This window comes from Microtus ochrogaster, chromosome 1 (assembly GCF_000317375.1).
Source record: "Microtus ochrogaster isolate Prairie Vole_2 chromosome 1, MicOch1.0, whole genome shotgun sequence".
NCBI lineage: Eukaryota > Metazoa > Chordata > Mammalia > Rodentia > Cricetidae > Microtus > Microtus ochrogaster.
The window spans coordinates 40,212,562-40,240,551 of record NC_022009.1 but is presented as its reverse complement, the minus strand read 5'-3'; the positions used below and the strand labels follow the sequence as shown (position 1 = coordinate 40,240,551).

The 27,990-nt window shown below is 50.8% G+C and overlaps 1 protein-coding gene across 5 annotated transcripts in view; it reads left to right on the top strand.

The window, feature by feature from the left end:
- The first annotated feature begins 22 nt into the window (after positions 1-22).
- Positions 23-27,990, top strand: part of Clmn (calmin) — a 100,149-nt gene continuing 72,181 nt past the window's right edge. For all 5 annotated transcript variants that reach the window (XM_005343515.2, XM_013355706.2, XM_026780975.1 and 2 more), the window contains exon 1: positions 23-141. In XM_005343515.2, the coding sequence (XP_005343572.1) occupies positions 60-141 (82 nt within the window). In that variant the 5' untranslated portion in view covers positions 23-59. The remainder of the gene's footprint in view (positions 142-27,990) is intronic.

Genomic DNA, 27,990 nt, shown 5'->3' with positions numbered 1-27,990 from the left:
CCCTCACTGCCCGCGCCCGCTGCCCGCCGCCCGCCGCCCCGGCCCTCCGCGCGCGCTCCATGGCTGCTCAGGAGTGGGACTGGTTCCAGCGCGAGGAGCTCATCGGCCAGATCAGCGACATCCGTGTGCAGAACCTGCAAGGTACCGCGGCCCCGGCCTCCCCGGAGGGGCCACCTCCACCAAACGTGGGCCCCGCCGCCTTCTTCGCACGCCCCGGAGCCGGGTGTCGCTGGCCTGGGCCGGGCTTGCAGAGCTCAGGGGGTGGGGCGGTGCGTGGGCGTGAGTGTGTGCACTCTTGTGTGTGCACGCGCACGTGTGCACCCCATTCCCTGTAGGGGACCCTCACCCCCCTCCTTCCGCCTCTGGTAGTTCAGAGAAGTTTGTAGTGGACTCTCAGGGGCGGTGGCCCAGGTTAGGGCCAGGAGAAAGTGCCACTGGTGTGTGCCTGTGTCAGACTTAGCTCGCACTTTCTGAAGTACCTGTGAGGCTGGGGACCTGGAGTGAGGGGAGTAGTCAGTCCGTAGGGCCTCTGGGTGGTGGGGGCACCCTGTGGATCCCAGTGAACTGAGGATCAGGAGACCTTGCCCACCCAATTCACAGTCTGGGTTGGAGTTGGGACCAAAACCCTTGCCTGAGGCTGTTGACAAGATGGAAAAACTCCTGGTGGCCCGTGTGTCAGACATGGGCTCTGTGGTTCTGTCAGCTATGAATATGAAGTATCTTTCAAAAGAAAGTATTGGATGTGGAATCTTAGCAAACACACACACACACACACACACACACACACACACACACACTCCTAAAGAAAAGAAATCCACCCCTTCAATTCCCAAAAGGTCATTGCTCTCAAGCTCCATGGGGGCAGAAGTGTGATTCCAGCCCCCTCTCTCCTCCGGGGCTTTGCAGAACTAGACATATGTCCACTTCCGGCCTCTTCACGCACTGGGGTCTGTGCACAGGTGAGGTTGGTTTAGCCACTTCCCCTACTGGCTTGGGGTGTGTAGAGAGTTCAAGGTTGAAACTGCAAGAATCCAGCTGGGAGGTCTGGACAGTGGTGGGGGCAGGAGGATTGTGGGTGTCCCTTTGCTAACAGGGCAGGGAGCCCCTGCTGGGGGTGGGGAAGAGTCTAGATTAAACATTACACCTGAGAGAATGTTTCCTGGGCGCTCACGTGGCCCTCTCCAGCTGAGGTTTGGCAAGGACAGTGCGGGGCTGCAGAGGTGACCTGAAAAGGAGCCAGCAGGCGCCTCAGGGAGTGGGCACTGGGTACTCTGGGCTCTGAACCCTGCGGCTGTTTAGTTAGCCGCTGTGATTTGTGTCGTGGCAGGAGGGTTGGAGTTGCTGTGCTGAGAAGAAGCAGGATCTGGTCTGGGATGGGCAGTCATACCTTTTGCTGAGCTGGTATCAGGTTGGGGCTGTCAGGTCTGGTGTGCCTTGGGCAATCACGAGACATTTTAATGAGCATGTACTAGCCAAAGCTATTTGATGCAGCCAATTCTTCTTGCAGGACCAGCTTCCAGTCTGGAGACCAGTTATTGTAAAGGAACACACGGCAAAGTCACTCAGAGGGACAGGATTACACAGCGTAGGGACCCTTTGAGATGGGTCTGGAAGGTTTAAGACTTCAGAATTAGGGGTCATGGTTCCTCTCTCGAGATTGTCGCCTACCACACTTTCAGGCAAATATCAATTATAATTTGAACAGCAATGGACTTTGTTATTAAGAGGCAAACTTCAAGTGTCATATGTATTGCACAGATGTATAATGAAGACTAATTTTAAACGTGAGCTCTACATGCTTTGAGATGTGGGTACACCCAGGTAATTGCTACCTACATATAGATTCCCACATCCCTCCATGGTTGCTTCATCTTCCTTCCCAGGCAGTAACCTCACCTACCTGCCACCAAGGTAACCTTTATTCGGATCTTTTGTTTTTTAATCCCCTGCCTTGCAGTTGAATGGTACAGTGTGTCCTCTCAATCTGGCCCTTTTTGATCAACCTGATGTTAGCGAGATCCGTCTGAACAGTCTTTTCTTTAGCTATAGTTCCTGTTGACTGCTGGGTACCATTCCACTGTGTGGATGTACCTCCATTCTGTTCTCCAGTCAACTGTCGAAGGACCTTTGGGTTATTTACAGCTTTGGGGGGTGTTATGAACAAACAAAGCCAGCTGTGTCTTGGGGTGGACATGAGTTCTGGGCAGTTGCTGAGGAGATAAAAGAGAGAATGGAGTTCAGGTCATGAATCATCTGTTTTCTCTCTGATCTCTCTGTCTGTAATAGGAGCCTAATAGATTTATCTCTTTTTGTTCCTGTGGCACTTAGAAAGTCTCCACTAAAGGTTCAAGTCCAGAAGGCATCCTACATTGATCTCAGAGCATCTGCGGAGCCAGCTGGTGGATGTCAGGAGCCCAGCTATGTCTGGATGAGCAGATGGGGGCTGTCTCAGGGCCTTGCTCATCTGAGCTCAGGTGGGCTGTGGGTGGGGGCAGCAGGTGGAGTCTGGGACAGGGTTTGCTGTAGAAGCATGTGACTGCTCCTAGTGAAGGTAGCCATGGTGTCTCCGGGTTCATAGTTGGAGACAGGGACTTCAGGGTCTGTAGTGAGAGGGATGGAGGCTCCTGGTACCCGTGCGCAGGCAGCTGCTACTGTCGGGTCCATCAGGCCTGTTTGGAGTCTTCTGTTCCTGGCACAAGGTGGTTCTGGGGTCAGCAATGAAGGCGTTGAGATTAGGCCCTGGACGCTGCATTTCAGAGAACAGCTTGTAGTTAGCTGATTCTTCCTCCCCATGTGTCCCAACCTTTATTAGGAAGCTTGTTGACTTCTGCCTGTGCATTCCACCTAGGCCGGTGAGGTTCTAGAATCCAGGCTGTGATTGTGATATGGAAAACCTTCCCTGGAGGAACGCTGGGGAGGAGGGAGGCCAGATGGGGTGGATGGAGAATCCAGCTTCTCTCTGGGGGCCTTTCCTCCATTATCAGTCACAGAGCAGATGATGTTCTGACGCGAGCACACGATGGCCACTGAGGTGTTTGTCACCGAGGCTGTGGAGCAGCATGGTATCCCTTAGCACAGACTGCCCGTGACACCTTACCAGGGTCCCTGCAAGGAAGTGAGGGTGGCTCAAGCTGTTGACCTTTCCGCAGAGAAGAAAATGACACACGGGAGGATGTCTGAAGCCTAGGCCTGCGGATCCCACTTGTCCTCAGAGCTGCAGCCGGTGACACGGAGGGTAGAGGTGGCCAGTTCTCTGAAGACTGTCCCCTGGAGGCCTCCAGCATCCTGAGGACAGTGTTACATGGTTGCCCTCTCTTCTTCGCTTCAGTGGGGTGACCCACTCTGAACAAGGCTTCTGAGTCAGGACTTGGGAGGCGCTTGTTCATCGGGAGCCTGTCACTGTCCCCCAGTCCACAGGTTTTCCCTGTTCTGCTTGGCAAATGTGGGCCAGGCACATCGAACCTAGTCAGACACCATCTCAGGCACCAGCACTGCTTCTTGGGCTCATGATTTGGATGGAGAGACTTCCGCTAGTGTTGACAGGCAAAAGCAGTGATCTGTCTGTCACAATCTAATTCACTTCTGCATGCGAACAGGCTCAGTCTCCTGATGCGATTGTGTGGAGGCCATCCCTGCTTTGTGGCCCTCTCCTGATGTCTGGTACCTTAAAGACTTGGTGCTGTCATCTCTCACCTCAGTTTTTCTAGAACAGCTTGGCTGGGACTCAGCTATGAGAAGGGGCTAGGTGAGGTGGATGGGACGGACTGTCCCATCCCTTCCCAGAGGGGCGCTCAGCAGCAGCATTGCCACTGCCTGGACCCTGCTGGCTGCTCTCCCTGACAGACATTCCCGTCCTCAGTCAGAACCCCCTCAAGATCAGGTGACTTTCAAATCTGGCTGGTATTTGAACCCAGGTGAGGCTGGGGCAAGTGTCCTATGGGTATAAGCACATGGGTAAGAGGTTGCTAAGCTCAGTGGTGGTGGCTAAGAAGGTCCAAGGAGAGGCTTTGAATTTGGACTTTGAAGGCTGACCATAAACTGCACTTGGACTGGTTTGTCCTCTATAGGGCATTGCTTGTATGTTCCAGAAGGATCTGTGCTTTACTATACTATTGCTTCCTCCTTGTCACTGACCTGGGCCCACTAGCAGCTCTCCTGATCTTGCTTGGGCTTCTCAATGACCTTTTGAGGCTTTGGCTTAGCTTCACCTCCTCCAATTCATCCACCATCCAGCCACCCCACTGTGTCCTCACCAAACCCTCCTGTGAGTTTGTGGACTAAGGCAAGGGCTTTCTGACTTGCTAGTGGCAGCAGGTACCTGGTGTTAGTTTAACTCTTCCTGAGAAGACATGACCAAAACACCCACATAGGACCCTAACAGCTTCAGAGCAAAAGAATGATTTCATCCAAATAGAGCTTGGTTGGGGCAGTGACTTTATTGGCCTCATTCACAGAAGCAGGGGTAAGCTGTCACTTACAGGACTGTGGGCGGCGGTCCCAGAATAGCTGCATCGCCTCAAAGTTGCCCTCTCACTTGAGTGACAGCTCATGGAAGCCGAAGTCCCCGTTCAGTTGGCTTTCCACCTCCTAGTTACGTTATCATTTCTCGAGACTGTGCAATTTGGATTGGGACATGGGAACACGGAGAGGGCAGTGCGGCTGGCATCTCAGGGATGCCCAGAGGGAAACACTGTCTTGTGAAGTATAGTCATGATACTCTGATTAAGATGATGGTCATCATGTGATATGTGGAGGACAGCATCCGCAACCTGGGTAGCTGCTTGGTCCACCCCTGGACCAGTAGTATCGTGGGCTGTGGATGCCATGACGAGAGTTGGCATGACCTGGTATTTGAGGCCATCTCTGGGCTGCTGGGGGTGCCACACCAGCCGCCTCACCCCTAGTTACTTCCTTCTCCCCTAGAGCCCACTCTCCGCTCTGCTCATCTCCCACCTGTAGATGTTCTGTGCTATGGGACCAGGCCAGACAGGGAAGGGCCCAGGAAAGGGCCTTTCTGCTCTCTTTTCCTGGACTCTCAGCAGAATTAGAACCCTAGAAGGTTCCATTGAAAAACCAGGAGAAAATCAGATATGGAGTTTTATGTCCCTAGGGAGCTGCTTTGCTAGGTCCCAAGCACTGGGGCTGTGTGCTTGTTTTCCAGGCGTGAGTTGTGCTGTGCATGTTCTAGTCTGGTTCTACAACAGTCAGACCCCAGACTCTGAGTCATCTTTGGTTTGCAGGTAAAAGGTCATGGTCTGGAACAGGATTTTCTTGGGGTGTTTTTTTTTTTTTTGTGTGTGTGTGTAGTTAGGGAAGCCACAACTGGCCTGGGAGGCCCATGGTAAGAGCCTGGGCTCTGATATTATTGTGGGATGCAGGAAAAATCTCGTTTGCCTCCAGTGTCTTTGTTTTCTCATCGGCAAAGTTAGAGTTGACTCCCTGGGGCCCTGAGGTACTCCTGGAAGGTGGTGTCGAGAGGCTGGGCCTAGGCATCGGTTATCTGCCTGGGAGCCATTTGCATTCTAGCTCCTGGAACACGGGGCGTGGGCTGCCCACGTGTGGCTCTGGGCTCCATGCAGCTCCGCTGGCTGCTTTCCTGGGTTCTTTCACATTCAAGTACCAGAGACTCATTTCCACCTGGGGGCCGTGCAGAAAAGACTGCCTTTCGCAGGCTTTCCATAGAAAAGACGCAGAGGTAAATGGTGGGCATTCTCGGTTTCTGTTGTCACCCACCCACCCCCGCCTCCCCTACTGATCAAGCTGGGAGGTTTACTGACCAGCCCATTCAAGCAAACAGAGGCTCCTGTCTGCATGTGTGCCCAGGAGCAAGACTGTTCAGGGGCCAGGAAAGCTAGAAATTCATGTTGAAAATGGGGTGTGTAGAGGTAGAGGCAAGCCCTCTATTGGGGGTTTGGCAGCTGCCCTGTGAGGTGATTGAACACAGAAAGCTGCTGGTCACTTGAGGGGCCTAACCTCCCTGAGAGTAACGTAGCTGCCTGCTGGCAAGGCAGTGCATGGGGCTAGATCAGCCATTTCAGGGAAGTGCCTCTTGCCCAAGCAGCCTGGCTTTTCTGAAGTGTCCTTCTGGCCTGCAGAACACTGTGGCATTTCATATTTTATTGGAACAGAAGAGCCCTGGGCAAAATCCTGCCCAACAGGTCATAGGTTACGCCTACCCTGTGTCTGAAGGGAAGAAGAAAAATAAAGCGATTGTCTTTCAAATGGTTGAGCCGTTAAATGTAAACTCCCTGTTCCCATAGAAACCTTCTTTCACTTTTCTTGGTGTCTTTTGGAAAAAAAAATTAGTAGATTATGTCTGTCATGGAAGGAAGCAGAAGCAGCCTTTGGAGAGCCTGACAGTTTTTCCTTCCCACTGGTATGTTTGCTTCTCTTTGATTAATTTTCTGCTAGCTGAGTAGGCATTCCAAGACGTCAGCCGTAGGCTATGTTTGGCCTGCTGCTTGTTTTATAAATAAAGTTTTATTGGCACGTGGCAACACTCATTCATTTGGTTATTACCCATGGCTGAATAGGGAAATGAAGGTCTCCAGAAGGCCAAACGTATATTTACATATATTCAGGTGCAGACAAAGAGTGAAGTTGGGGAAGGAAGAAACAGTGCAATTCAAGAGAAATGGTGTGTGGGAGTGGGGAAGAGTGAGGTTTATGTGTTAAGTAGATATAATTTAGGTGCCAATCATGACCATCGTTAGATAGGTGGTTTTGCCAAGTCATTTTCTTCCATCCTGGACATGACCCACCAAGTGGTCCCAGGCCTCATGTCTGAAGTACATGCTGACCACATATGCCTTCTCCTCCATGCTGCACATCAGGTTTTGTGGAGATGTAGTTCTGGGTGAGGCCCTGATTGTCATGCTAACACCTATAGCATACGGGGTCACCTTTCTTCCAAAGCAGGGGACACACTCAGATATCCAGGGAGGCGGATCAGCTGCCTGAGGTGTCTAGCCTTCCTGGGGAGACAAAAGCAGGGAGCTCATGTCCAACATTGGCATGACTCGAAGACTTCCTGTCTATATCATGGCAACCTGGAGAACTCCCTGTAGGATAGTGGGGCCTGTGTGTTTTGAGAGCCAGTCCCATGGCATGTGACAGCAGGGAGTCACTTTCAGAGGCGTATGTTATAGGATGCTTCCTCCAGGCTTAACGACTGTCATTTTCATCAGAATGGCTGTGGGCTGTGACTAAGTCTCAGGAGACCTCCAGACAGGCTTGTTGATTGTTGACATTCCTTCATAGAAAGCTGACATTCCAGCTGCTCCATCCTGCAGCTTTGGGGTCTCTCACGCTCCTGTAGCAACTGCTCACCCATGCCCATAAAGTCATTGGCTCCCCAAATTGGACCTTGTCAGGTTTGTCTTTGGTTTGTTCTTGGGACTTCATAAGGAGGGGTAGACATTGTTTGCATCCCCACCAGGGAAGGAGTTCTCCCAACTAGATGCACGTGGAGCGCTTACTGTGGGTAAAGCCGTCAGGCATTCTTAGCACAGGGCTGAGGGCACACCTGGTGTGCGTCCTGGGTCTGCTGTTAAGTGGATTTACACACTTGAAGCTGAGTCCAGAACTGTGATTCAGAGGGAGAGAGCTGGGCAGCGGACCCAGAGGAACCCATGCACTTGGTATTCCGCTCGTGTTTTCACCCTGGAACTTGATGCTTCTTGGAGGTTGTTTTACCCAGAGTGCTTGAGGATGAGGAGGTGCTGAGGAGGGCTTTAGAAGCCCTGGTCAGAAGCAGCTTCAGCTCCTGCAGAACTCTGGTGGAATTTGATAGAACCCCTGCGACATCACACCCAACTTTTCTGGGGCGTGGGGGGGGGGCTCATGCAGCTGGAGTCTTTGCCACTTTATAGTTCTCTCTCTTTAGACTATTTTTAATCCTCTATGCTATGACATACTTAAAAGGCAGAGCTCTGAGCACTCAGGTTGGGATCTGGGACACCAGGTAGAGAGGGGCTCAGAGACAAAACTTCTGGTTTGAATGGGGGAAGAACCTGAATTTAGATGATGTTATCCACTGCCCCCTTTGTCACCTACCTTAGGCCAGTCCCAGCCCTGGGGTCACACCAGCTTCCCTGTGCACCTTGTATGACCTGTAGTTTGTTGCCCTTAGGGCCCCCAGGCCAGAATCAGTCCTGCAACCTTCCTCTCTGGACACCTCTATCCTCAGCCTGATACTCTTGTCCCAAGGGCAAACCTCTTTCCTTGGATAAATGAACCTTAGTGTTTGGGTGTTCATGCTTTCCAGAGTGAAAGGCTGGAATCTGTAGAAAAACCATTGTAACTGGGGTCACCATGTTGGACGAAGACAGCCCGACTAGAAAAGCAAACTCTGAATGTTTTCTCTCATCTGAGGAATCTAGATGTAAAAATGGTTTTACACACACACACACACACACACACACACACACACACACACACACACACACTGTGGGAGTAGGAGGGACACTGTTTGGGAAGGGGAGGGTAACCAGTGAGAGCAAGAGAGGGTAACAGGGATGAATATGATCAAAGTACCTGATATACATGTATAGAAATAAAATGTAACCCATTTTATAATGCAATAAATATACATTAATTTAAAAAGTCCCATTCTGGATATGTAAGCGATGAGGGGACTTTCATTTCCAGAAAACTGTGTCCTGGTCTTGTCTTGTGCGAAAGCCTATCTGAACAGCCACACGAGTATGCCCAGAGTTCCCTCCTGTCTTCACGGCCCCTCCTTTCCTGGTAGAACACGTGGTCAGCTAGATGGCCTTGTCGCTCTTCTTTTTCTGCGGTCATCTCCATGGAGAGTTTATGGTGCTGGTCATGATCCCCGTTAAGCACTCATTGTTTTGTCTCTGTACTGTTTGCTAAAGCAGGGATGTACACTGAGATAGCAGGATCCCAGAAAAGCCCCGTGTTTGGGGCTAGCCGTTCTTGTCGTCAGGCTGACTTAGGAACTGTATAGCCAGTGTTACGGAAGACAGCTTGGAGCTCTGTTGTAATATGTTTGATGTTCCACACAGGCTGTGTGTGGGGTGGTGTCCTAATTAGCTCGGTCAATTTGACATAGCCTAGGGTCAGTGCAGAGGAAAGCCTCCAAGGAGGAATTGCCTAGATTGCATTGGCCTGTGCAAGTCTATGGGGAATTATCTTGACTGGTAATTGATGTAGGAGGGCCCCGCCTACTGTGGGCAGCACCATTCCTAGGCAAGGTTGTCCTGGACTGTGTAAGAAAGCTAGCTAGGCAGGAGCTGGGCTGAGTCAGCTAGCAGCCTTCCGTGGTTCTTGCTTCAGATTTCTGTCTGACTCCCTGTCTTACTTTCCCTTCATGATGGACTGAGACCTGGAAGTGTAAGCCTACCAAACACTTCTCTCTCCTCAGTTACTTTGATTCATGGTATTCATCGCAGGAACAGAATAAAATTAGAACTGGCGGTTTTGTTCGTTACAGTGAGTTGCGTTGTGGAAAAGGAGATTTTGGGAGTGACCTCACTGCGGGATGCTGTGCCCAGTGGTGATGGTTGTTATTTATACCTGAAATCGAGGCCAAACAAGCCCATGAGTGTTGGCTGCTGGGCTTTGAGTCCTAGAATCAGGAATCCGAGTGAAGTCTGCGTAGATGAAGTTAGGGCAGGTGCTCTAAGTGGTGGCAGGGCCTGAGGGTTGGGTGGAAGAGTCGAGACTTGGCCAGGTATCAAGGATCAGTTGATTGAATGTCAAATGATATTGGGCAAGAAGTCACCGCCTCAGGCGGGCTTGTCACCTGGCTCTTAGGACTCCAATAACAATGCTGCTGTCACTTAGGCACTGGTAACTCCAACTATAAAGGCCAAGCTTTTAGCCCATAGTTCCTGATTGGTGGTCATTGGGAAATTTAAGAAGTTGAATCTGATTCCTATAACCTGAATGATGGCAGAAGTGACAAGAGGTGGTCATGGGAACTGTCCTTTACTCTATCCTAGGCTGTGTGGTGGTGATGACAGATTATGAAGCTCTCAGTGTCTCTTTATGTTACATCATTTCATTCTGACATCACCGTGTGAGGCTGGTGTTATGCCCCCACTGTACAGACACATCATTCGCTGAGGCCCAGTGTTATAGACAGGGAGAGCCTGTCTAATTTGAACTTGATTCAGATTGAAACCAGCCCACACACTTTCCAAATCAAAGCTGAAGGCCTTGGGCTGTTGCCCTGGTGATGGCCTCATCCGGGTTCTCAGGACCCTGTGTACCACGAGGTGCCTCACACTACGAAGGATGAGTGGGCAGGGAAATGGAGAAGGGTCACAGCTAAGATGGCTCAGGTCGGTCCTGGTAGATGTGGATTCCGGCTGTTTGCTGGCTTGACTGGAAGCTGTGCCAGGCTTGTCATGAGAACGCTGTGTTCACATCTGAACATGAGAGTGGCGAACCGAGGGGAGAATCTAGACTCTGGGTGCTGGCAGACCTGAGTGTAAGCCTACTGATGCTTGGTGAAAGGAGATAGTAACCCCCAGGTCTCTTGCTAGTTAGAGCATCAGTGAGGTCCCATTTCACCCCCTTTCCTTCCCTCTTGGGTCCCTCTATTGTCCTTTCCCTGGAGACTTCCTTCACTAATGATTTTGATATTATACTCCTGTTACTCAATCAAATGCTTGCATGTTTTAACCGTGATTCCTCAGTTTTTTGCTCTGATGCCTAAGAAATATAAGGGTGCCGCTTCCCTCTCCTCTTTGACCCTCGACACCACCCCTACTTTCTGTCTAGGTCCATCACTGTTTGGGGGGGGGGATTCTCATTGTTACACTTGTCTGTGTTGCTCTAAGCTTAGTCTTTTGGAAGGTGTGGTCAGCCTGTCCTCTCCTGAGTCTGCCTTTTGTTTTTTTGGGAGTTTAGACTCACCCAGGTTGTTGATCTGGTTGCTAACTTAAGGGCTTATATATTTATCCCCAAACTCTTCCTGCTCTAGATGGCTGCTTTGGTTGTTTGGGACACCAGGTGAATTCTATCTCAGCCCTGATGTCTTCAGTAAATCCTGGTCCTCAGCTTACTCTAGTCTGGATTTGTTGCCTTCCACACTTGGGACCTGTCTGTCACCTGGGCTGCCAGTCACCATTACCCATGCTTCTCTTCACTTCTCTCCTGCTTTCTTCCTTCTGATGGTGTTGATTTTGGATACTGGCACATATCCTCACTGGGAATCGGTACTGGGGGGAGGGGTTATGTTGTCAAAAAACTTGAACCGGGATTCTAGTTTTATATTTAGTTTTTGGATACTGGCGCATACCCTTGCTGGGAATTGGTACTGGGGTGGGGGGCCATGTTGTCTGAGAACTTGAACCGGGCTTCTGGTTCTTGATTGCTCCATTAGCTGAGCATCATGTTCTGGATTGGCAGCCCCTTCCTCCAGGGCACGGAAGGGCTCCTAGGGCTGCAGTTAGGAGGTTTGAATCTATGCCTGAACCATTGTGGACAAACTATTTTCTCTCTCTAGCAGCTTTCTGGGTCTTCTCTATCCCCAGTGTCCTGAGTCTTCAAGGACTCCACCTTGATGCTGGCTTCATTTTGCCTATTACATTGAATATTTACTGAATTCTTCCCATCTGAGACTGTCCTTCAGTTCTGGAACATTCTCTCTGATTACACTATTATGATGTCTGTTCTTTTGGTTTTCTTTGACCTTCCAGAACTCTATTTAGATAGTAGCCCAGGGAGCCTTTCGTCTTTAATTTTCTTATCTTTTCTATTTGCCATCCCTTTGCTTCTTGCTCTGTATTCTAGGAGGTTTCACCACTTCTAATTCTACATTTTATCATCCATTGCATTTTTAATTTGCAGAAACTGTTGTAGAGGTGAATCCCTCTCTCCCACACGGGGACATGGTGCTCCCGAGGATGATGGGAGACTTAGAGAAGCAGCCCACTTAGTGGGCTGGAACCCCAGCTCTGATGGTGTGGAGAAAAATTTTCAGATGGTATTTTTGTTATCCAGACATCTCGTATGAACTGGGAAGCATCCTTACCTACTGACCTGCCTCAAGAGCTGTGATGATTGTGTGAATCCTGGAGGCAAGGGCCTGCAGGCATGTTCCACTTGGACCACCCCAGTGTCCAGCCATGGAAGTGGCTCAACAATCGTAAACTTAAGTCATTATGAGAGTTCTTTATTTTGATAACTCGATTGCACGGTTCTTGAATATGAACTTTATAGATAGCAATGTTGTGTTGCTATATCGAGAGGCATGCGGCTGGCTGGAAACTTGGCGGGTGCTCTGGTCTCCGTCACTGTGGAGACTCAACCTCTGCCAATGTCCATTGGTTGTGTTTGCAGGCTGCTGCTGAATACGGGTTACCCCTGGGAATAGATGGGATTGCTGGGAACATGCTGGCCACTTTTCATGGGTGTTTCCTCAGCCATGCTCTAGCTCCCCTGTGACTGGTGGCCCAAGGCCTGGGAGTTAGGAACGGAGTTGGCTGCAGCTGCAGAAGCTGAGCACTTACCACCAGGTCCCCGCTTCTCAAGGTGTCTACTCATCCACCAGTGGGCTGCAAGCCCCGCCCAGCTTGGCAGGCAAAGTTTTGATTGAATAGTATTATAGATTAGTTGCTGCTTTAACAGGGAGCCCAGGCAGAGTGGGGTTTGAAAGCATGCTGCCAGTGGGACCCTTGTTTAGGTTCTGCATTGTCTGGTGTTGGCACCCTGCACACTTTTATGAATCTGCCCCAGGCTGAAACCGTAGGCTTTCTGGTGCCAAGCTTTTAAAGCAATCTTTGCTTCTGGTGAGATGACAGCTTAACCGCTTGGCCTTCACCAGATGCTGCCAGGCTGACCTTAACTCGGTTGCTAGATGCTTGAGGAGTTCAGGCCAGCTGTGAGGAAGAGTACCTTGGGAGCGACCTTTGGAGGTTCCAGAAAAGGACAAATCCACGTGTGGTCCTTTAGTGCTGCTGCAATGAGGCCTTTTGTTTAGCAGCCCTGGTGGCTTAAACACAGTTAGTTGATCTGCTATGGCAGGAGGGGGGCGGGGATCAAAACAAACCCAGCAACAACAAAACAAACAAGGAAGGCCAGCCTGTTCCTGCTGAGTGGGAAGAGTAGGGCTTGAAGACAGCCAAGGGTTTGAGTTCCCTTCCTGTGGTAGCTGCACCATTTTAGCTGCAGTATCTACCTTTGTAGTGTGCTGGTCCCTTCTGTCTGTGATGTGTGATATTAGCAACTTGGTGTACACCTGGTGCTGTTAGGGATGCAGTGACGTCACTGGGCCTTTTGAGTCAACATTTGTTCCTTTTCTCTGTTTAAAATAAACTGTGTGTGGTGGTGGCAGCTAGGGAGATAGATTAGTTGTGAAGGGCCTGAGTTCAGTCCCCGGAAACCACACCTTAAAAATGAAAAGCCGAGCGTGGTCCAGCATGCCTATAATTCCAGCATTGGAGAGACATAGACCATTGGATCTTTAGGGCTAGTTCGCTAGCTACATCCTTGTGCTCCTCATTCAAAAGGCTCTTTGAGGTCCAGCTCTGAGGTCCCTGGTAAGTCAACAGATGATGTCACAGCTCCCATGAATTGTGTCCATTATAACTCAGTGCTCTTCAGTCATGGGAAGAATCCAAGATATGGACATGATGATGATGACCCTTTGGATGACACCATGGAAAATTACTTAATGCATCAGGTGTGCGTGCTGCAATTTTTGTTTGTTTTTCAAAACACGGACTGTTTTCCAGTCAACCCGGCCGGAGTCCTTTTGGCACTGAGGGTAGAAAAGGACTTGACCCTTTTGCAAAATGCGCCAGCAGAGGCAGCTGTGGACACGACGGTAGGGTCCTGAACTAGGGCTCTGTGTCGGTGTTCTGATGTTGAGATGGGAAGAGTGGATGGAAGTTGCTGGAAGGAAGGGAGTCCGCTTGCCTGTGGATAAAACTGGTAGCAGTGGGACTCATGGACCTTAAGGCTGCCTTGGGAGCATCGTTGTGGAATCCTGTCTTATTGTCTGAAAGCCGAGGCAGAGGCACTGGAGTTCCACCTATCAAAGCCTTGGCCCAGGGTTCTGGCCATTGTCTGTGCACTCAGAAGTCTGGGATCCACTTCTTTCTAAGTGGGATTTCTAGAAGAGCCTTCCCAGCAGTGAATACACAGAATACAGGTTAGCTGAGATATCGTCATACAGACCTGGGGTGACTTAGTATATTGGGGTACAGAGAGTACCCCAGTTGTCCTCCTCCCAGTGTCCACCTTCCCCATTCTAGGCAGATCTGTCCCCTAGCTGGGAACGCAAATGTGTCAGGCATCTGGGTTATGGATGATTGACATGAAGGGAGAAGTGAAGTTGACATTGATCTCACGTTTACTACCATGTTGCTGTTGCCATACATGAGTGTCTGTATGACAGGAGCACCAGGGGTGTTTTATACTGAAGTCTCCAGTAACCATCTGAGCAGAGGAGCTACCTCTATTTTTTATAAGGGAAATGGAGGCTGTCTGATTCTGGTTCAAGATTCATGGCGCCATGGCCATTCATGGCAGGGTCAGAATCCGACTGTAGGTGTATCCCAGAACCCTGTACTTTCTTCGCTAAGCCACACCAGTCCCCCACTGAGACTGGGTTTGGTTCTGTGAGTGACGAGCTGCTGGCACTGGCTTGATGTTCCTGTCTGGATCTCAGTTTCTCCAGTATGCTTGGCTGGGTCAGAGCCCACATAGGGAGCAGTATTACGGTGTGGCTGTGGACCCAGCAGGACGAGGCAGCAGTACTGCATGCCTGAGCGCCTGACAGGGGTTTCATGGTTTCAGATCTCTGTATAAAATGGAAGTGTTGCTTTGAATCCCTGCCGACGACCTTTGTTACTTGACCTCTCTGCAGTGCTTAGCCTGACGAGTTGTATTCTTTGCTTTCCTCATTGCCACAAAATACCTGAAAGTTAACATGAGGAAGAAAGGGTTTGTTTTGGCCCATGGTTTGGGGGTACAGTTGTTCATGATAGGGAAGGGCCTGGTAGCAGGAACATGAGGCAGTTGATCTCATGACATTCGTAGCCAGGAAGCAGAGAGAAATGATCACTTTCTTTTTTGTTCAATCAGCCCAAGACTAAAGCCCACGGAGTGGCATTGCTCACATTCAGGATGGGTCTTTCCCCTTATTAGCCCAGTCTAGACACTCCTCACAGACATGCCAGAGGCTTGTCTCTAGGTATAGGTCCTGACAAGTTGACAATATTAGCCATCACACGGACAACTGGAAATGGTTGATGTGTTGTGCTGTTTAGGAAGCTGCATCAAAAAAGGGACCCATGCAGCTTCCGGCCCAGGTATCTCCAGTGTGGAGGGCCAGGTTTGATTGCAGAGAACACTTTAGTTCTTAGATTCCTAGTCCATGGTGCTCCTGGCTCTCAGGTGTGGTGCTCTGGGGGCTCCCCTGATTATCCCCTTGCTGTCCAGCCTGACCACTGCTGCCACCAGACAAGAGACCTTTCCTGCCCTGGCATTAACTGCCAGTCTTGATGGCGTGTGACTCTGTCTATAAAATTGGTGGGTGCTGCCCTTCCTCTAGACTGACATTGTAAAAGGATACACATGGAGCCCCCACACTTGGCAGCAGCTCCTCTCACCCCTGGTCAGCGTTCTCTGGCTGGCACTTGTCACCCTTATGACACAAAGCATTTGTCTTTGTGTGTATGGTGTATAGGCGTGTACATGTTTATATATATATGGTGTGTGTGTGTGTTGGCCAGAGGTCAATGTCTTCCAAAATTTCTCTCCACCTTATTTTTTGAGGCAGAGTCTCTCCCTGTGATATGGAGTTCACTGATTCATCTATGCTAAGTGCCCAGAGAGCTCCAGAGATCCACCTGTCTCTGTCTCTCAACACTTATATTAGAGGTGTAGACCTTCATACCCTACTTTATTTGTGGGTTTTAGGGATCTGAACTCAGGTCCTTGTGCCTTTCTCAGGAACACTGTTACTGACTGAGCTATCTCCCTAGCCCTGGCATAGATGTTTGGCAGCATTCCCAAAGTTATACTATTTCTTTAGTCAAATCCATAGGGGATAATGCGCTGTTGAGTCAAATGAGACACACCCCTCCATCATCAGTGGTCCAGCTGGCAAAGTCAGGTAGGTGCTGCCCGCTGTCCTAATCTGGAGGCAGGGTGTTTGTATGTGTGTAGGTCTAGATTTGACTACTCAGCTGCCATAGGAAAATCTTTATGGTTATGCAAAGGGCTTGAGAAGTCCAGACTTCTACCTTGGTGGCCATAGATCTCCATCCATCTGTGGGTCATCCAGTATATCCAGGGCTGGAACGTAAGGTTAAATAGTTAAAAGGTTGCCTGAAGAGTAAAGAGACAGTGCTGTCCTGTCTTAAATTGAAGTCTTTATCCATGACCATCACACATGGAAGCCAGGTTTGGTTTGAGGGCTGTCCCCGGGTCTCCCCAGGCACTTACCTCTCGGGTCTGCTGGGGAGCTACACCAGCCTCAGATAGCACTTGCTGGGTGTGACTGTACAGCGTCCAGGACAGTTACCTGTTTATTCGTCTATGCATTTCTATAGCATTGCTGTTTTTACATGACTGTCAGACCACATAGCCTCTTTTCTGGGCCACCAGTCTTGTCTTCTCCTGTTTCTTTCCTATCATCCTACCTGCTCTTCATCTCAGGCCTTCCTATCATGGAATCTACAGATACCCATTGCCACACTGTGTAAGATTGCCATCTGCCTTGCCTGGTGTCTTCTTAGACATACTGGGTGGCCCTTCCTGGCCTCTGGTGGGAGACGAAGCCCGCTCTGCTCTCGGCAGTCACCTGGGCTCTTGTCACTTCCGTGCCTGCTCTCTGTTCTTAGCTGCCTGCTGGAGACTGATTGGTCCAAGGTGGCCTGGAGCTGGTGGCCAGCAGCATCTGTGGAGTGGGCATGCTGTACCCTGCTGAGCAGTGGGATGCACCCTTCCTGGTGCATTTGTCTATTTCCAGACAGAGCTGCCCCGGGTGAGGCTCATTCTGAAAGGCTACCTCATGATGAGGTAGTATTTTCTCAGAGTGGGTTCTGAGAAAAGGGATGGCCTTGGCTCTTGTTCAACATTTGGGGTTGATTTTTTATTACATTTTCTTGGCTTTCTGTATGTAGCAGGGGGTAGGGTGGGATGTACATGCCTCAGTGCCTGGGTGGGGGTCAGATGACCACTGGCAGGAGTCAGTTCTCTCTCTTCTCTCTGTGTGTCGCAGGTTACCCAGCATGGGAGTCAGTGCCTTTACCTGTCCATTCTTCCCACCCAGGCCTGAGGTGGATTTCAAAGTCTGGGTTTCTACTTGCGGCCTTTTGGGAGAAGGTTTCTGTCCTGGAACACTATTTTCATTATTCCCCCAGGCAATAAAATACCCTGACCTCTTACCCCATCAAATGTGAGAGGAGGTGGAGACCTGGGAATCAGACCAGAGCACGGTCTTCTCAACCCCTCCCTCTACTGGCTTGAGTCACAGGGTGAGCATTTTCTGGCTACCTAAGGGCCCCAAGGTAGTCTGGCTGGAGGGCGGAGCCAAATGGCTGAACTTCCCGGAAACAGGGACTGCAGGGTAAGACTTAGCGGCCTTAGGAAACCAGGGACGGGTGGATCCGGGACTCAACTGGGCCCTCAGATGATGAAATGGTTCTAGCAGGAAGGGGCTTGGTGCCTCAGGAGAGTTTGATATCTGAGCTCCGGCCCTGGCTCCTCCCCTTGGCAGCCAGGTTCCTTCCCGCCCCCTTTGTCTGTCAACAAAGAGCACCAGTCTATGCTCTTCCAGTTCCCTGTGGGGCTTCCCTCCAGGGGGCACCTCCCCTGTGGGAATCTTTGGGTTCCCAGGGAGGGACCTCATCTGTGTGCTCTCCAGCTGAGCCCTCAGACTTCAGGCCAGTTCTTACCTCAGGCAGAGTCATCCTCCAGGGAGAACTTGGTAACTTCTGGAGGGGTTTGCGGTTTCATGACTTCAGGGGTGCTTTTCTCCCACTGCTGGAGGTGGGGGTGGGGTGAGGTAGAGGCCCCAGTATCATTTAATACGCAGGCACCTCACGTGGCAGATGTCTGAGCCACACCAGAACAAGAATGTCCCCAGGTGAGCCTTCTGTCCCTGCGCTGTGCTTGCCACAGACTGCAGCTGGGAAGGGGTATGCTTTCACAACTAGAGTCCCGGCTACTACTGAGTAGCCAAGTAGCCTGAGTAGCCAAGGTGTGGAAAGGGTCCGATGAACTTTTCATGACTGATCGGGACCGGTGCTTTGTTCCCACCTCTGTTTCTGTGTGGATAAACTGAAACTCAAGGAATAACATTCCTGCAAAGCATCTCCCCCTCGCCTCACCTCCCCCACCACAGAGCTGAGTTGGGCCTTCCGCTCTTGCTGCATTGGCTCCAGTGGGCAAGAACCAGATGTGCCCAGCAGGTCCCTCTCTCCCCTCCCTGATTGTTAGCTCACGGAAGAAAGGGAGACAGGGAGAAAGGAATTACAGGACTGGGAAGCCAGAGTGGAGGATTCCTCAGGTTCCCTGGTTTTCCTCCCAGGACTTGGGGGCAGGAGTGCAGGGCTTGAGTGGGCCTTGTGGCCTGAGCAGGTCATTGCATGCCTGCACTGTAAGACAGATGGTATGACAGCCTGGTGTCAGCTTGACATGCACCCTGGTGTCAGCTTGATTCGCAGTCTTGGCCACTGTCCTCAGTGCCTGAGGCACTGGTTTATAGAGTAGTGCTGGTCACTTGAACAGGCTCCTCTCTCTCTCTCTCTCTCTCTCTCTCTCTCTCTCTCTCTCTCTCTCTCTCTCACACACACACACACACACACACACACACACCTACCTTGCTATGAGACATCTTTATACAGAAGCTGGGTGTGCTGGCACATGCCTTTAATCTCAGCACTTGGGAGGCAGAAGCAAGGAGATCTCAAGCCCAGCCTGGTCTGCATAGTGAGTTTCAGGACAACCAGGGCTACATAGAGAGACCCTGTCTCAAGGAACTATCAACACCCCCGCACCCCCAAAAAGAGGGGTCATCCCAAGTGGTGTGTGTGGGTGTTGCATGACTGGCTCTTCTGTTTGGGGCCTGTGACTGGCGGCTACAGGGCTCCTCAGAAGACCTGTTTCCGTGTGGTTTGGCCCAGACGGAACAAGAGTGGATTGGGACAACTCGGCTTGTGCGCTGTGATGATGTCATAAGTAAGCTGACCTTTGAACTCTCTCGCTAATAAACTCCCACAGCACAGAGCTCCCTTGTCAAGGAGACTCTACTGGGTTCTTCCAAGACTAGTAAAGCTGGACCTTCAGGAGAGCGGGGCAGGGGTCTGCTGACCTGCCTTTCACCCAGACTCTGGTGACCCCCATCCCAGAGCTGTCCCAGAAGCTCCAGCTGATTTCTTTTATTCTCTCTGGTGACGTCCAAGAGAACACATTCCTTTATCACTGATTGACACAAGGTTCAAGAACATAGGCATCGGTCTCAAACGGATCCTGGGGCCATTCTGGATCATCTTAATAAGATGTAGCTGTTAGTTCCAGAGAACCCCAAATCACAGTATTGTAAACAGAAGAATATTTCTGTGCATGCAGTCTAAAGCAATGGGGCAGGTCCTCCCCAAAACTTGCAGGGACCCAGGCGCCTAGCTCACAGTTGTGCCATACTTTAACCCCTCCCCGATATGGGCTTTTTTTTTTTAAATAATGGGTGTTGGGTACCCTGGAACTGGAATTATAGACAGTTGTGAGCTGCCGTGTGGATGCTGGAAATTGAACCTGGATCCTCTGGAAGAGCAATCAGTGCTTTTAACCACTGAGCCATCTCTCAAGTCCCCCACCCCCACCTCCATATGGATCTTGATCTTATGGTCCAAGGTGACCGCTGGAGCTCCAGCCATTAAGTCAGCATTTGAGGGAGCAAGTTCAAAGGAAGGAAGATAAGGGTTGGGGTAAATGCCAGCGTTTTGTGGAAATTTTTTGAAAACTACCTTGTGGCACTCTTGCTCAGATCTCATTGGCTGATACGTAAGTAACAAGAAACTGCCAAGGAGACTGACTAATGGAGTTCCCCTGCAATTGAGGTTCTCCTGAGGCAAGCAGCATCTCTCTGTAACCCCCAGCTCCAACAGCAGGGCCTCCATCAGGTCCTGGCCTCCTTACATCTTAATCTTCTCTGGCTGCAGCTAGTGTTGACAGATGGCATGGCTGTGACCTGGTCTGGCACAGCATGGGAACCGTTCGTTACTTCCACTGTGTTCCATCACGGGCTGTTGACGATCTGCCTCACAGGTGCTACAGAGAGCGGGGTGAGCTGAGGACATGCTGGCCGGGCAGGGCGGGGCACATCTTTGCCTTCCTCAGGTCCATGATCACAGTGATGGGAAAGTAACTCATATTTGGGCTATGGAGATGGCTCAGTGGGTACAAGACTTCTGCACAGGCCTGAGGACCTGGGTTCTAGTCCTAGCACCTACATGAAAAGCTAATACCTGCAGCACTCAACCTACACCATGTGGGTGACAAGGGTGTGGCAGCCAACTGGCTCCCTCTGTGCAGCTTGTGTGGTTCAGTGCTGTGAGTAGCCCCCAGCCATGCTGCTTGTTGCTCCATGGAGCCTAGAGGGTCTGTACGTTCCGGGGACAGGGACTTGACCACGATTATATGGTCAGTGCAAAGATACCCAGGTAGTAGGCCAAGGCTTCCATGCACCCAGGTGTTTGTGACTCGGTGTAGGACCTAAGCTATGTGTCCACCTTAGGGGATGGTGAGTAGGATGGGTAAAGGGGTGTCGTACTCACTGAGAAGGTCCAGGCAAGGCCATGGAGACTTATGCCACCTCCCATCAGAACAGAATTCTTCAGAGTCATGATTGAGTTTGAGGATGTGTGTGCCAGCTCTGTCACCTGCCAGCTGATGGCCTCCTGGGCTTCAGTTGTATACCCACCACCTTCATTAGCCACTTTTTGTTTGTTTGGGTTTTGTTGTTGTTGTTGTTGTTGTTTGAGACAGGGTTTCTCTTAAGCTTTGGGGCCTGTCCTGGAACTAGCTTTTGTAGACCATGCTGGCCTCTAACTCACAGAGATCTGCCTGCCTCCCTCTGCCTCCTGAGTGCTAGGATTAAAGGTGTTGGCCGCCACCACCTGGCTCATTAGTTATCTTTTTAAAAAGCATGTGTGTGTGTACGCGCACACGTGCATCTGTGTGTGTATATGTATGTATGTATGTATGCATGCGTGTGTAGAAGGAGGAGCGGCGGGCCGCTTCCCGCTGCCCAGCTAACTTTATACCCGAAATAATTACATGGGAACTGTATTCATTTAAACACTTCCTGGCCCATTAGTTCTAGCCTCTTATTAGCTAATCCTCACATCTTGGTTAACCCATTTCTAATAATCTGTGTAGCACCACGAGGTGGTGGCTTACCGGGAAAGATCTTAACCTACGTCCGTCTCAGGCCTGAGATTCATGGTGTCTGCCTGACTCTGCTTTCTTTCTCCCAGCATTCTATTCCGTTTACTCCACCTATCTAAGCTGCTGTCCTATCAAAAGACCAAGGCATTTTCTTTATTAACCAATGAAAGTAACACACAGACAGAAGACCCTCCCACATCATGCATGCACATGTAAAGGCCAAAAGAGGATGCTGGGTGTCCTGCTGTATCTACTTTGCCTTATTCCTTTGTCATCGGCTCTCTCACTGTCCTTGTCTACGCCAATCTTTTTGTTTTAAATCTATTTATTTGTATTTTATATATATTGGTGGTTTGTCTGCATGTATGTCTGTGTGAGGGTGTTGGATCCCCTGGAACTGGAGTTACAGACAGTTGTGAGCTGTCATGTGAGTGCTGGGAATCAAATCTGGGTTCTCTGGAAGAGCAGCCAGTGCTCTAAACTGCTGAGCCATCTCTCCAGCCCCTACTCTGGACTTTTACACTGTTTAGGGTTTGAACCCAGGTCCCCAGGCTTGTTCAGCAAGTGCTCTTACCCAGTGAGCCATCTCATCAGTCCCGCTATCAGTTACTTTTATATTACTGTGATCATAATTGCTCGAGGGGACAGCGTGAAGGAGGAAGGACTGTTCCAGAGAGTGTAGATGTGACCCCTTGGTCCTTTGTGCTCGGATGGAGCCTCAGGAGACAGGCATGTGGGGAGGAGGCACTGCTCAACTTGTGATGGGTGGGAGGCAGAGATAGAGGAAGGGACTGGGGACAGGTATAACCCTCAAAGGTGCATCCTCAGTGACCTACTTCCTTTATTCAGGTCTTGGACCTTCATGTTTCCGGAGCCTCCTTAAATAGTGCCATAGCTGGGAACGAAGTATTCAGCATGTAAGCCTGTGGGGACCTTTTACATCCAGACCACCACCCCCTCCCACATGCTGTGTTATGGGCTGGACACATGCATGGTTGAAGTCCTTGGGGCTGTGCAGCTTTGTGAGGTCCAGGCCAGAGAGAGACCCCGTTTAGCAACAACAGCAAACAAAAGAGGGGGAAGGAAGAGAAAACAGAATGCTTGAACAGTCCTTTGAAATTCCCAAAAGGGAGCCTGGAGTTTAGCCGGGTGAGACTTGTTTCTGGCGTTTCACCTCCAGAGCTCTAAGATACATTTGAGTTGTTTTAGGACACCGTGTTTGGGTAATTTGTTACAGTAACAAGGGGAACAACGGCAGGAGAGACTCTGTGGTCAGAGAAAGTTTCTCCCAGGGGATGAAACGATGGAAACAAAGAAGGCAAAACTTCTAGAGAAAAGTACCATGGGCAGAGGAAACGCTAAGAACAAAGGTCCCGAAGCCAGGAAGCTCTTGACCGGGTCAGTGTAGGTGGCCAAGTCCTTTGGTCAAAATGAAACTTCTGACCTTTGTCCCGCAGACTTTAGATCAGACTGCCGTCCTCATGGTTTTTCCTTTGGTGCCGAAAGCTCTTTCATCTCAGAAAACTGCTTGTGTCCCAAGGAGTGGCTCTGCTGTCATTTCTCCGAGAACCCTCTGTGCCCTCTGCTGTTTCTAGCTCTTGTCTTGCTTGTCGCTCGGTGCCACTTGCTGGTTATACCTGTGGCCTCTGCTGGGCAGCTGCCCAGGGTGAAACCTGGCTCTCTTCCACTGCTATCTCTTAATTGCCTGATGCCCAAGAGGCAAAATATTTGTTAGAAGAATGTTGGCTCCGTCAGAAGTGTGGACGTGTTCATCTCCCTTTGGACTGAGAACAGCGAAGGGTGCTAAGGACACTAGCTGCTTGGACAGGGGGTGGAGGACTCTGGGGAGAGAGAAGCTTGCAGCAGACGCAGACCTCCAGTCCCGCTGTCCCCCTCCTTACCATGCCAGCCACACAATGGCACTGGTACCTCTTGCTGACATCCAGCAGGCTCTCACCAGCACGTTGAGAGCTGTCAGGAGTAGGAGGCACTGGACTCTTTTCTCTACCCACCCCTCCTATGGGATATCGGTGCTCTTCCCTGGATACTGTAGGCTTGAGTGTGACCCCAGACCCTTAGATCCCCTTGGACGGAGGGTGCCTGGGCCCCATCCTCAACCAGGGATAGCTGGCCAGGGGCCGAACCTTGTGCTGTTCATGGTATGATTCTGTTGTTTCATTCTCCAAGCAGAGGGCCCCACAGGGTAGGGATGGGGGGCTCTGACCTCTGACCTGCCCCGGGCCTGTACACCCTGCAGCTCTATCATCAGGATGGGGCCAGGGCCTTGGATCTAGAGAGATCGCTGATTAAGACCGTAGCCTGGTAGATGAGGGATGGGGTTGGAGACTGGAGGTTTAGACTGTGCGTGTGCGTTTGCTTTGATCAAGCAACAGAAATTTGAAACATGAGGAAGGTGTTAGGAAAGGAGAGTGGAAAGGAAGGAAAGAGGGGGTGAGAAGGAAGGGGGAGGGAGAGAAGATGTCAAGATGTCTTCTTTCCCCTCTGTTCCTGTCAAGATTGCCATTTCCTGGCTGTTCCTTTCTACTCTCGCCTACGCTCTCCCCCTCTGTTCTCCGACCTCAACCCTGCTCTCTGCTTTGCTGCCCACTTCTTTGGGGTCCCTATGACCTGGCCTTGGCACATGACTGGTGGCCTGTGTGGGACCAGAGCGGTCATGTTCTTGACTGCCTCATGCCAGAGCTGCTCCCAAGAGAGCAGGGTTTTCATGGCACCCAGGTGCGTTGTCTGTGCCAGCCTGAGATCTGAGAGCAGGTGAGATTGGAGGGTGCGTGGTGTCCCGCGAGACCATGTGAGAGCCAAGTGTTCTCAGGTTTCAAGGCTTTGTCTAACAACAAGGGAAAAATCAGGAGGCGAGACAGTGAGTGAGGAGGGTGAGGAGCGTGTGTCTTGGGTCTAGGAACTCCAGGACCCAAGCTTCCTGCTCTGAGTGTCTCCATACCCTCTACATCCTTAACCCTGCACCGTTGGTGTAGTAGGACCAGACTCAAGGAGCGTCCACTGTGTGCTGGAGCACAAGGGTAGGGAGTCCTGAGGACAGCAGCCGACCTGAGAGCCAGCAGCTCCCAGTACCCTGGAAGGCACAGGTATGTGACTCCTCTGACTACTTATTGGGACACGCTGTCACAACAGCATCATCATCTCTCAGTTCTGCCGATCAAAGTCTGATACAGCCACTGCTGACAGTCAGGTGTCGCTTAGCTGGTTCCTTGTTGTTTTTAGCTTGTAGAGGCCACGTGTGTTCCTTGGCCTGTGGCTCCTTCCTCGTCTCCACAGCCAGGGGCATTTCATCTTTTGTCCTCGCCTCTGTTTTTGTCAGTGTTCCGCTTCTCTTTGCCTTCCTGGGGACAGAGCTTGTCATGGAGCTGGTTAGAGTTGCGGTAGTGGAGTTTGTGGTGTTATTTTAAGCCGTTCTAGGAAAGGCGGTGAACCCTCTAGAGACTTGTAAAAATAGCATCAGTTCTGGTTTGCGAAACGGTACATGTCCGCTGTCTATGGATGATATCAAAAACATAGAGGCAGAAATCAAATCATCTGCCTGCAGCCGCCCAGTGTGACTCACAGTTCGCATGATACATTTTCTTTCTAGACCTTTCTGAGGGGATGCTGAGCTCAGACTGGAGCAGTGCGGGGTTGACTCTCTCAGCAACCTCATGTTGGCTCAACTATGTCCAGGCCCTGGACACCTTTGGGTCCCAGCTTTTTGGAGCTGTTCCCAGGCCTTCACTGATGTCAAACTCAGTCATGGGTAGACTCATCACTCCTTGGCTGGTGCCAGGAGCGTAGTAGGCACCATAGCATTCTGTCCTTACTTTTAGGACATCTGTGTAATATACTTTGAAATTCCGTTCTTTTCTTTTTGCCTCCACCTCTCCTGTGTCCCATGCTGACTCATGCTGCCCTCTGCCATGTGAGTGCCCCCCTGTGGTGACTTGACTGCTCTTGGCCACTTGGTTCGAGAGCTCTTGGCATCTTCTCTCTCATTCCTCCCATTTCTGGTGATATCTTAGGATGCGTGCCTACCTGGAGAGATACTGGTCACAGAAGACAGGAACTGAGTTCTGGGGCTCTTAATCCCGGCCGGTTTGTTTTATTAGGAGGGTGCCACTTTGCAAGAGCCAGGTGCAGCCTCTGCAGTGAGCTGGTCCCTTTGGTAGAGTTCTGCTGAAGGAGCATCTGTTCCAGCAAACAAGGAGCCTCTGGGGAGGGGAGGCAGCTGCTGTGGCCAGGGACATTTCCATGGAGCATGCTGGTGTTTGGGTTTTATTTTCCCAAGACAGGCTGTGACTGTCAAGGTGCTTAGTGACAATAAGACGGGAGCCTTCTAGATAAGGAGCTGGGTGGGTGGAAGATTCTGGAAGGATCCATGGCCAGACTTGAGGCATTTGGCTCCCCAGAGCCAACAGGTGTTTTCCTGATGGACAGGAAGCACCCACTTGTGTTTAGTCCTGAGTGGGTGTTGTCACAAGGGACCAGAGATGATCATAGCCCCCGTGGTCCACCCTAGCCAATATTTTTTCCAGGGCGGTTTATTTTATTATTGTTCTTGGGGAGAAGTGGAGGATTTGATGGAATCAGGTGGAGGCCAGGCAAGTGTGGGAGGTGTTGATCATGATGCTAGCGGCAGTTTCGATCACATTCTTCATGGGGTGTCTACTCTAGTGTCAGAGCCTCCTGCTCTGAATGTCCCCACATTCACTTCAACCTTAACCCTGTGCCACCATGACAGAAGCAGCTGCACAGTGTGCCCGCTGCATTCTGAAGCTCAAGGGTGGTAGGATAGCAAGCCTCTAGAAGGATGCCTGTCCCCCCCAGTCTGCACATTCAGCCCCATGGGGTGGTGTGAAAGATTCCTCTGGCTACTGGTGCAGATTGTCACACTGTTTTACCTTTCAGTTCTGCGGGTCAGAGTCACTGGTGGCAGTCAAGGCACTGACCAGCCGATGCTCTGCTGTCTTTAGCCTGTAGAGACGCGTGTGCATTCCTTGGAATGCGACTCCTTCCTCCCTTTTATAGCCGGGAATCTTGTCTCCTGTCAGAGGCCTGAGTCTCTTCTGTCTGCTGAGTCAACTTCCTTCTGTCTCCCTCTCTCCCAGGCCCCTCTGCTGCTATCTAAGGTTCATCCCGAGAACAGAAAAACCCACCCTAGATCCCTAAGGTAGTCAGTCACATCTGATAGAGTCTCCTCTACTGAGGGTTATGGAGACATCCACAGATTCCTGGGACTCTTGATTTTTTTTCAGGGGAAGCTTCAAAATGTGACAAGGTCATAGAATATGATCAGCCGAAAGATCGTGGTCCCCTGTGTTGTCCTGGGGGTTGATGGGATTGAGCATTCTGGTCTGAGTGCCTGAGAGCCATTGCCGAGAGCCTCCTGAGGGGAAGATCAGCTCTAGATAGGAGGCCTGGTATTTTTAACATGTGTGTGGAGGGGCAGGGGGAGCTTTTCTTCTTGGAAGGTACATTATTTTAAAATTCCATCCTAGAAGAGACCTCCCTCAAAGATGGAAAGGACACCTTGGAGCTTTATATGGGCCAGTTATTGTGTTTCTTGCCTGCTGCACCTCTGTGCTGGGATGCCTACCCCTGAGCATGGTGAGCAGGCTGGCTCCCTCTTAGCCTCTGAACCACAAGACCGACATACATGGTCTCAAGCAGCCACTGGAGTTGAGCCTGGCTGGATTCATTACAGGGGACAACCTGAAGTATTTGGTGGCATCACCTGTCTATCAGGTATCAGAGGTTTTTCTCTAGAAAGGCTTGGGAAGGGTAAAACCAACCCCTAACCCCTTGGCTTCGGCCCCAGGCCCCAGTGGAGGCTCACAGCACCATCTGGTGACTTGATCTCTGCTTCTGTCCTTCTGTCCTTCCTCCTTCTACAGTCAGTTAATCCTCACCGTGTGTTGATTTCATGTCTCGAGCTTGCTGCAATGTGTTCTGTGCTGAACCAGACAGGACCGGGGATACGAGTCGAGCTGGAGAGATAACGTCGGTACTCCTTAACTTAGCATGGGCCCACATCCTGATTAAGCCCTCCGGACCTGTAATTATTGCCCATCGGAAATGTGTCCACTCTACCTGATGTTTGCCCGTCTCAACTCTACCACAGAGTGTTGTAGAGGTCAGCTGTGACGGGGGCATTAGTGAAGCTCAGCATCCAGAGGTGATTGAGTGCACGTAACTGGCTTGGGGAAGGAGCCAAGTTTACACGCAAACGGGACTTTTTCTACTGCATCCTTGAAAGTGAGAAACTGGATATTGGATGGTCGTGGGTTGGGGATTATCTGCATATGAAGCATATACACAGGCGTGCTTGTGTGGATGCGCGCACACGCGAGTGTGTGTGTGCCTTACTTCTGGCTTCCCTGGCTCTAGATCCAGTGACTTCTTCTCCTCAACACTGGGGCTCTTGTGCTCAGGGCACCTCTTTGTTGGGTTTGTTCTGTGCTCTGCGGCTGGACAGTACTATACTGGCCTCTGACACCTAAATGCCATTAGCTTCTGCCCTCCCAATGTAAAAACCTACAGTGTCTCCAGCAATTGCTAGATGTCTTCGCCGTGTGTGTGTGTGTGTGTGTGTGTGTGTGTGTGTGTGTG